Here is a 10,624-nt window from a genome sequence, read left to right on the forward strand (position 1 = left end):
AAGAGTATCGCAAGACCTTGTGGTGTTAGAAGAACAGAGTTTCAGTGATCTTGCATTGCATCAGCTTTCCATTGCACTCCAACACTAGAATAAATATGAAAAAAATAAACAAAACACACAGGTATGCTGTGCTCACATGCATGTAACTGGGACACACAGATATGCTCACATGCGTATAACTGGGAGCTGTGAAAAACAGAAATAAGGCATCTGCCACAAAATATGTAAATAAAAATGCAATAAAAAATTGAAAAAAAGAAACCCACGTGATTTTCACAAAATAAGTCTCCAGACTCCGTGCAGGGGAAAATATCCAATCTTGATCCTGTGGTATACACCAGTTTATTTGCATCCCAACATTATATCCGAGTTTATCCCAATCCCTGAAAATGGAGAAGGGGGTACAAATTTGGAGGCTTTGGCCCCTAGTTTTTCAGTTTGTCCAGTAATGTGGTAATTATATATTTGCTTAGTTGATAGCATAGGAGTGGAGGTGAAAGCCTGTGTGTTGTTCCTGATTGCGTGTGCCTCTCTAATTTTTAATCACCTTCTTGACACTGCCCTCTTCCTCTTGCCTCTTCTCATAATGTGAAAAGCCATCAAAAAAGGAGGTGGTATGTTTGTAGCTTGCTATGATTCGGAGAACTTGGAGAGCTTTTTCCAGGGGGACCACCTGTCGCTGAAATGATGGGTTTATTAAACTGTGCATGTCCTGTTTAAACAACATAAGCGTGGTTGTGAGGGCCCGGGAGGGTGGGAGCGCCCGGGTAGATGGGAGGGTTCAAGACATTTCCATCTTGCACCTCTTTTTTTTCTTTGCATTATGTGCTCTTTGGGGCCTAGTTTTTAAAACTGCCATCTTGTCTGCCACTGCAGTGCCACTCCTAGATGGGCCAGGTGTTTGTGCCACCCACTTGTGTCGCTTAGCTTAGTCATCCAGCTACCTCGGGGCAACCTTTTGGCCTAAAAACAATATTGTTAGGTGTGAGGTGTTCAGGATAGAATGGAAATTAATGTTATCAAGGTTAATAATACCGTAGGATCAAAATTACCCCCAAATTCTGTGACTTTAGCTGTTTTTATGTTTTTAAAAAAACATCCAGATCCAAAACAAAAACAAAAACCCAAAAGGGTGGTTTTGGCAAAACCAATCCAGATCCAAAACACGAGTGGAGATCCAGATCCAAAACCAAAACACAAATCCCGAAAAGTGTCCGCCACACATCTATAATTTTGACTATATTTACTAGCGATTTTGAATATGTGCGATTTTGACTATATACAATTTTGACTATAATAGAAACTAGATTGTACACAATATAGTCAAAATTGCCTTGCCTTACTATTTTGACTATATAGTAAAAATCTAAGCCCACATTACAAATTGCACTGTGTCTATGCATCTTAAGACAGGCTGTGTAGTGGGGACTTGATTGCGCCTTTTGTCTAACCTAAACGTACCCATTTGGTTCGTCTCTGCCTCTTGGTGGTCCTATTGTGGCTATGGTGAGGAGCACTGGCAATTTGGAAATTTTTCATCAGAATATATGACCTGCTGAAACACAAAACTATATATTTTGTGATGCATATCAGAATAATAAAATGTACTTTATAATATGGAGGCAGGTGTTTCTGGTGGTGGTGGTGGAGGTGGGGTGGGGCAGACGGGCCTTCGCAGTAGAGAGAAATCACTTGATTTGTACACTTCCTAGGAATTGACTGGTACTTTCACCCAATGCCGTAACTAGGTATGTGCGCTGTGTGCCTCGCAAACAGCGCAGGATGACCTGGGGCGCAATCAGCCGGCCGCACAATCTACTCAGGTGATGAGTAACTGTCAGCTCCGCCTCCCCCCGCCCCAAAGCCGCGAGTAATGCCCGCCCCCCGCCAACACAGAGCCGCGATCATCTCCGCCTCCTCCTTCAGCCAAGACGGTGCTAATAGTGCAGCAGCGCGGGAAGCTGCGATTAATGTCCGTCCTCCACCCCCACCCCCCATCATGGTTACACTGAGCTGCACGACCCCCGAACCCCCAACCCACAGGCGCTTACAGCTGCGCTGGGAGACTCCCTTGTGCAGAGTGCTGATCTGTGCTGCAGTGCCCGTGGGCCGTGGCAGTTGAGATCCGCCTTCTTCCCCGGCTCCTGCAGTGACAGGCTGAAGGGACTTATAGCTGAGGAGCCACTCAGTCGAGGACAAAAGGTAAAATCAGCATAAACAAGCAGCACAGAATGGAAGAGGGGGGTAGGTGGGCAGGCACAGGGGCAAATGCAGGATATTTCAGGGGGGAGGGTCGGTTAAATATACACCATAATGTGTCAGAGGGGATTCTACCTGAGATAATGTGTCAGAGGGGATTCTACCTGCCGCAGTGTGTCAGAGGGGATTCTACCTGAGATAATGTGTCAGAGGGGATTCTACCTGCTGTAATGTGTCAGAGGGGATTCTACCTACTGTAATGTGTCAGAGGGGATTCTGCCTACTGTAATGTGTCAGAGGGGATTCTACCTACTGTAATGTGTCAGAGGGGATTCTACCTGCCACAGTGTGTCAGAGGGGATTCTACCTACTGTAATGTGTCAGAGGGGATTCTACCTACTGTAATGTGTCAGAGTGAAGTCTACCTACTGTAATGTGTCAGAGGGGATTTACCTACTGTAATGTGTCAGAGGGGATTCTACCTACTGTAATGTGTCAGAGGGGATTCTACCTGCCGCAGTGTGTCAGAGGGGATTCTACCTACTGTAATGTGTCAGAGGGGATTCTACCTACTGTAATGTGTCAGAGGGGATTCTACCTACTGTAATGTGTCAGAGTGAAGTCTACCTACTGTAATGTGTCAGAGGGGATTCTACCTACTGTAATGGAGATTCTACCTACTGTAATGTGTCAGAGGGGATTCTACCTACTGTAATGTGTCAGAGGGGATTCTACCTGCCGCAGTGTGACAGAGGGGATTCTACCTACTGTAATGTGTCAGAGGGGATTCTACCTACTGTAATGTGTCAGAGGGGATTCTACCTACTGTAATGTGTCAGAGGGGATTCTACCTGCCGCAATGTGTCAGAGGGGATTCTACCTGCCGCAATGTGTCAAAGGGGATTCTACCTACTGTAATGTGTCAGAGGGGATTCTACCTGCCACAGTGTGTCAGAGGCGATTCTACCTGGCGTAATGTGTCAGAGGGGATTCTACCTACTGTAATGTGTCAGAGGGGATTCTACCTGCCGCAGTGTGTCAGAGGGGATTCTACCTGCTGCAGTGTTTCAGAGGGGATTCTACCTGGCGTAATGTGTCAGAGGGGATTCTACCTGGGGTAATGTGATAAAAGGAGCTCTACCTGTCGTACTGTGTCAGAGGGGACTCTACCTGGCGTAATGTGTCAGAGGGGATTCTACCTGGGGTAATGTGATAAAAGGAGCTCTACCTGTCGTACTGTGTCAGAGGGGATTCTACCTGGCGTAATGTGTCAGAGGGGATTCTACCTGGGGTAATGTGATAAAAGGAGCTCTACCTGTCGTACTGTGTCAGAGGGGACTCTACCTGGCGTAATGTGTCAGAGGGGATTCTACCTGGGGTAATGTGATAAAAGGAGCTCTACCTGTCGTACTGTGTCAGAGGGGATTCTACCTGGCGTAATGTGTCAGAGGGGATTCTACCTGCCGTAATGTGATAAAAGGAGCTCTACCTGTCGTACTGTGTCAGAGGGGACTCTACCTGGCGTAATGTGTCAGAGGGGATTCTACCTGCCGTAATGTGATAAAAGGAGCTCTACCTGTCGTACTGTGTCAGAGGGGACTCTACCTGGCGTAATGTGTAAGAGGGGATTCTACCTGGGGTAATGTGATAAAAGGAGCTCTACCTGTCGTACTGTGTCAGAGGGGATTCTACCTGGGGTAATGTGATAAAAGGAGCTCTACCTGTTGTACTGTGTCAGAGGGGACTCTACCTGCCGTAATGTGTCAGAGGGGATTCTACCTGGGGTAATGTGATAAAAGGAGCTCTACCTGTCGTACTGTGTCAGAGGGGATTCTACCTGCCGCAATGTGATAAAAGGAGCTCTACCTGTCGTACTGTGTCAGAGAGGACTCTACCTGCTGTAATGTGTGACAGGGGACTCTACGTGGCATAATGTGTGTACGTGGCACTACTGTTTGGCGTAATTTGAATAATGGAGTCTACTGTGCAATGTAATATGAATTGGTATTATTCTGTATTCACGTCCCTTCCCCATGAAGCCACCCCTATATTTTTTGCGCACACCTAGCGACACGCACTGACCCTGTTTTGAATATTGGGGGGGAGGGTGGCGCTGATGCTGTTTCTTGCACACAGCGCTAAAATGTCTAGTTATGGCACTGCTTTCAGCAGAGCAGTATTATAGATGTGGGCCGATCCAGGCAGCATCACAATGTATTACATCACATCTGCTGCCGGTTCATGGCACTGTAAGCTGCATCACAGACATGATGTAATACACTGCGATGGAGTTAAGCCTAGTGATTGGGGGGAACTAATGGGACAGATGTACCAGGCCCCAAGCTCCAGAGGGGCCCGGCGCACCTTGCAGCCAATGCCCGGCCTATCAACCAATTGGCTTAGCAGGTTGGGGATTTAGTATTTTAGTGCCGCTACAGCAGCAGTAGAGGCTACATTTCCCAGCGGCACCTGCTTCCAAAACCCACCAGGTAAGTGAGACTACTGAGAAGGAGCAGGCCAGTGGAGAGTCAAGGGAGGAGGAGTATATGGCCAGCGTCGAGGAGCGCTCATTGCACCCACAATTAATGTTAAAGAATAGTGGAATATAGGACAGTACAGAGCAGTGGCTGCCCTAGTGTCCTTCCATAGACCCTACCCTCTACAGCAGGAACAGGGCTGACCACAGGTTGGAACTGAGAGGTAATGGAAGACACTGTGTGGCATATAATGTGTTAGGAGGGCACTGTGCTGCATAAAATGTGTCTGGGGGCAGTGTGTGGCATATAATGTGTCTGGGAGCGCTGTGTGGTATATACTGTGTTTTGGGAGGCACTATGTGGCATAGTAATGTGTTTGGGAGGCAATGTGTAGCATATAGTGTGTTTTAGTGGTACTGTGTGGCATATGATGTGTCTCGGTGGGCACTGTGTGCCATATAATGTGTCTGGGTCAATGTGTGGCATATAATGTGTGTGTGTGGGGGGGGGGCACTGTGTGGCATATAATGTGTTTAGGAGGCACTGTGTGGCATATAGTGTGTTTGGGTAGCACTATGTAGCATATTATGTGTTTGGGACAATGTGGCATATAATGTGTTTGAGGGGCACTGTATGGCATAAATTGTGAATTGGGGAAGAGTGTAGTATATAATGTGAACTGTGGGCACAGTGTGGCATATAATGTCAATCTGCATTGTGTAGTTGACACACTGATTGTATGAGATCCTGTGTGAACAATTTACAGTATCTTATCTTCAGTGCTATAGTATTTGCATGTGTCTACATGGAAGGGATGAGGGCCCCAAAAAGATATGTGCACAGGGCCCCAAGATTTCTGTTACCTGCCCAAATGGAGTATATTGGCAGTGGTGGTGGTTGCAGAAGTTTTGTGGTTGGGAAGTCAATTTTATTGATGGGGGTTGCCCTGGATTAAGGTCTGTAGGCTGCGCTGGCAGGGGACTACTTTAATTTGATGAATCTACAATGTAATTGCGGACACATCGTTAGGCGGCGTCACACACATGCTAGGCGGCCTTGCCCTGTTTTGGGCGGCCCTCAGCATCTGAGGGATGGACACAGGACTTGCTGCGTATGAGTAACCCCCATAGTCCCTGTATTGGGTAAAGGGATTGACAGAAGTGGGCATCTACTGTTTGTGTCATTATTAATTATTACATCTGTCTTCTACAGGCTCTTCTTATGGCTCCAAGAAGCCTCTTATCATCCTGACCAGCTCAGTGACGGAGGGAGCAGCAGAGGAGTTTGTGTACGTCATGAAGAGGTTGGGAAGGGCATACGTTGTGGGAGAAAAGACAAGCGGAGGCTGCCATCCTCCCCAGACCTATCATGTGGATGACACACACCTGTACCTCACCATCCCTACAGTACGATCAGCTAGTGCAGAGCCCGGTGCATCATGGGAAGGGAAAGGGATATCTCCTGATCTGGAGGTCCCTACAGAGACAGCGCTGCTGCAAGCAAAACAGATACTGGCCGCTCAGATACAGGACAGTACATAAGAGATGGTTGCTATATATTGAGGCATTGTGTGACTGTGCATCTTACTCTGTGCTACTAAGAAGAAAAATAATTATAACATTTGCACCCACCCTATACAGTATTACATTTCATGTGTGTGTGTGTGTGTGTGTGTGTGTGTATATATATATATATATATATATATATATATATATACATACTGTATATTACACCGGTTCCGCAGAACCGTTACCTAATGTTAGGTATGGTTCTGCGAACCGTTTGCTAATGAGTGCCGCCATGGCTATATTTGCGCCATAACGCCATTCCGAACGGTGTTCCGGAACCAGTGGCGGAGCCCTCTGTCATAGCCTGAGCTGCCGCCCGCACACTCGCCCGCCAGCACAGACCGAGGGTCGAGCATCTGTTTGTGTACCACTGCAGAGTTCCTCCCTCCCCGCCCGGCCTTGGCCTGCTGACTCCTCCTCTCCCTAGTGTCCTAAGTCCTGACATGCGCAGTAAGCATGTCAAGACGCTGAGAGAGGGTGGACCAGGCGCGGTAGAACTCTGCAGTGCTACACAGAGACGCTCGGCGCTGTTGCGGTCTGTGCTGGTGGGCGGGTGGCAGCTCAGGCTAAGCAGGGGTGACAGAGGGCTCTGCCACTGGTTCCGGAATGCCTGTTCCTATCAGGCGCCTTTTTGGGAGCGGAGTGCTGTGGTCACTCACCCACCACCACCAGCGTGCAGCTGAATTGAGGAGTCAAGTGTAGGCCCTGTCGTTGGGCAGGCTGACTGGCTGGGGGTATGTATGTAGTACCTCTTTCATCTAGTTTTGCGTACCTCTTTTATTGTTCTTATTTGAGTATTAAATGCATGAATTATTAAACTACCTTTCGGAATACAGTATCTTTTGGTATACTTAAAATTGTTAAAATTAGGACATAGAACCTGTTAATTTATATGAATCCCACCACTGTGTGCGTGCGTGCGTGCGTGCGTGCGTGTGTGTATATATATATATATATATATATGCAATATACTATTGACCTGTGCAAAACTAACAAAGGATATACAATTACAGTTCTCACAAGTAAAAACCCATCAGATTTGGCAAATAAAAGGGAATCACTTATTTGTATTGTATGAATTTTGGCCTTGTGTAAGGGATATTTACTATAGTGTAGTATTCATGTTCTGGGCTATCAGTGCTCCTGTGCATCGTCCACTGTGTCTCCAGCACTGTAGTCATTGTCTATGTTATTATTCCCAGCTTTGGTAGATATTTCCTGTGTGCATTGTCCGTGTACCACATCCAGTCAATGAAGCTGTTTATTCATCTGAAGCTTTTTTTCCTAGAGAAACATTTTTTTTTCTTCAAATAAATAATGTTTCCAGTAATTGCCTGCCTGGTATCTATACAGCTGTGATTCCCATTCCTATCCCTCATGCAACTGTTTTCCCAAATGTGGGGGGTGGGCTGTCCTTACATAGGAAATTTCTGACAGCAGAGTATGGATGAATCTGAGAAAAAAACAATGAGTCAGTTCTAGGAAAATAGATCATAAATAATAGAGTACACTAAATATATATATATATATATATATATACGTATATAATATATATATATATATATATATATATATATATAGAGAGAGAGAGATAAATATATATATATATATATATATATATGGAAACAGGGGGGATGGGGGCGCCAGCGACCAACGGTGTCTAATAGATTTAGATTAATTACGAAGAAGTGGCAGGATACGTTCAGATAAAATTATAAAATTAATTTTAATTTATAAAAAAAAGGTGGGATAAAATTTTACAAGCATGGGGTAATGTTAAGAGTACATACGAAAAATATTTAAAAAAAAAAACAATTATATAGTACAAAGCATGAGAGTAAGAAGCAACTATATTCTAAAAAAGATAAGAATACAATGCTTATCTTAAAAGTGGAGGGTCAGTTCAGACGTACACCCAACGCGTTTCGTCCATCAGACTTCATCAAGGGGTAGGGTGCTAATGAACAAGGGTTGTATTTATAGCTGGTATCATGTGTTCCTAGATAATTATGACATCACTTCCTGTTGGAAGTATAAACAGCATATAGCTGCACAAAACTGTATTTAAACATATGTATGCTGGAGAGGTAAGGAGCATGTGTCCCAAGGTATCACTTTTTGCAAAAAACGAGTCTTTAAACAGTATTTTTTTGGGCTGAGAGATCCATGACGCGTCCAGCGTCATTTCCGCCCCGCTTCCGGCGTCCGCACAGGGGATGTGCGCATGCGCGTCAGGCCGCTCTTCCGGTATCGGATGTTTGTACGAGCGCACTGCATTCTCCCACTTCCATCTGTTGCATCTAATGGAAGGTGCCCCACTTCCTGTGGGAACGAGACCCGGCTAGTCCCTTGACGTTATTGGATGGGGAAGCTGTCACTCATTGCGGCGGCCATTTCCATGAAGTTTGTTGCAGCTGCAGACACATTTTGTGGGATAACCACGGTCTCCATAGGAACCAGTGCATAATAGAGGATACAAATAAAAATAGGAACAAAAACGAGAATTAGAGCCTGTATTCTTAGTTAGATAATATGCAATGGTAGCATATATGGTACTACTGATTTTTATGAGTGGAGAGACTTATTTCTTATATTGCTATTGAGCGCAGAGGTGCTGTATACTCCCCCTAGCCCAGATGTATTTAGTGATTAGAAAATGAGTGGATGCTATTGCAGGAAGAAGTGAAGGATAGAATACCTAGAGTTATTAAAAAGTGATAGGCTTATGCACTGAGAATAATAAATAGTAAAAGGATTCATAGCCAAAATACAATACACAAAATATATATATATATATATATATATATATATATGGGATGCAGTCAGTTTACCTCCAATCAAAATCCCAACGGTCGAAATCCCGACAGCAATTGACCTACGGTCAAAATCCCGACAAGGTCAAAATCCCGACATGGACAAAATACAGATATTCAAAATACCGACAAGGTCAATATACCAACAGGTAAAATGCCGACATGAGTTTTTCATGTTTTTTTCATTGAAACCGACTTGTTCATACTTTACCATCCCAGTGGACCTGGAGGGGGAATATAGTAGTGTGCCGAGCGCAGCGAGGCACCGTGCCCCGTAGCATGGCGAGCGCAGCGAGCCATGCGATGGGACGCGGTACACTAATATGGTGTCAATGTCGACCTATGTCGACATACACACAAAAACAATGAAAACCGCGTGTTGGTATTTTGACCTGTTGGCATTTTACATGTCGGTATTTTAAATGTCGGTATTTTGTCCATGTCGGGATTTTGACCTTGTCGGGATTTTGACCGTCGGTCAATTGCTGACGGGATTTAGACCGTCAGGATTTTATATATATATATATATATATATATATATATACACATATACTTATACATATACAATATATATACATTTATATATAAAATAAAGATAGAAGTGTGTGGTGTGTGTGTATATGTGAGTGGTGTTCTTATTATGTGTGATGTAGGTTTTTCCCGCTGCTGCAGGTTTTTGCAATTCTATTCCAGGACAGAAAATAAGACATGGGGGTAAATTTACTAAGGTGGGAGATTTTTAGAACTGGTGATGTTGCCCATGGCAACCAATCAGATTCTTCTTACCATTTTTCTAGCTGCTTCTAGCAGATAATAGATATAATCTGATTGGTTGCTATGGGCAACATCACCAGTTCTAAAAATCTCCCACCTTAGTATATTTACTAGAGATGAGCGGGTTCGGTTTCTCTGAAACTGGAGGCAGAAGCTGGAGGCATTGAAGAAGGAGCTAACACGGAGCGATTCCGCTAGGCATGTGGGACTTGTGGATGCAGCCCTTAATTCGCTTAACAAGGATTCACGGGTGGTCAATCTGTTGAAATCAGAGCACTACATTTTGGCCACCGTGCTCGATCCTAGATTTAAAGCCTACCTTGGATCTCTCTTTCCGGCAGACACAGGTCTGCTGGGGTTGAAAGACCTGCTGGTGACAAAATTGTCAAGTCAAGCGGAACGCGACCTGTCAACATCTCCTCCTTCACATTCTCCCGCAACTGGGGGTGCGAGGAAAAGGCTCAGAATTCCGAGCCCACCCGCTGGCGGTGATGCAGGGCAGTCTGGAGCGACTGCTGATGCTGACATCTGGTCCGGACTGAAGGACCTGACAACGATTACGGACATGTCGTCTACTGTCACTGCATATGATTCTCTCAACATTGATAGAATGGTGGAGGATTATATGAGTGACCGCATCCAAGTAGGCACGTCACACAGTCCGTACTTATACTGGCAGGAAAAAGAGGCAATTTGGAGGCCCTTGCACAAACTGGCTTTATTCTACCTAAGTTGCCCTCCCACAAGTGTGTACTCCGAAAGAGTGTTTAGTGCCGCCGCTCACCTTGTCAGC

General features: G+C 45.2%; 1 protein-coding gene across 1 annotated transcript in view; it reads left to right on the forward strand.

The window, feature by feature from the left end:
* Positions 1-7,574, forward strand: part of RBP3 (retinol binding protein 3) — a 187,948-nt gene extending 180,374 nt beyond the window's left edge. The window contains exon 5 of the mRNA XM_063963114.1: positions 5,889-7,574. Within this exon, the coding sequence (XP_063819184.1) occupies positions 5,889-6,217 (329 nt within the window). The 3' untranslated portion in view covers positions 6,218-7,574. The remainder of the gene's footprint in view (positions 1-5,888) is intronic.
* Positions 7,575-10,624: the final 3,050 nt, after the last annotated feature.

The sequence above is a fragment of the Pseudophryne corroboree genome, chromosome 3 (genome assembly GCF_028390025.1).
Source record: "Pseudophryne corroboree isolate aPseCor3 chromosome 3, aPseCor3.hap2, whole genome shotgun sequence".
Lineage (NCBI taxonomy): Eukaryota > Metazoa > Chordata > Amphibia > Anura > Myobatrachidae > Pseudophryne > Pseudophryne corroboree.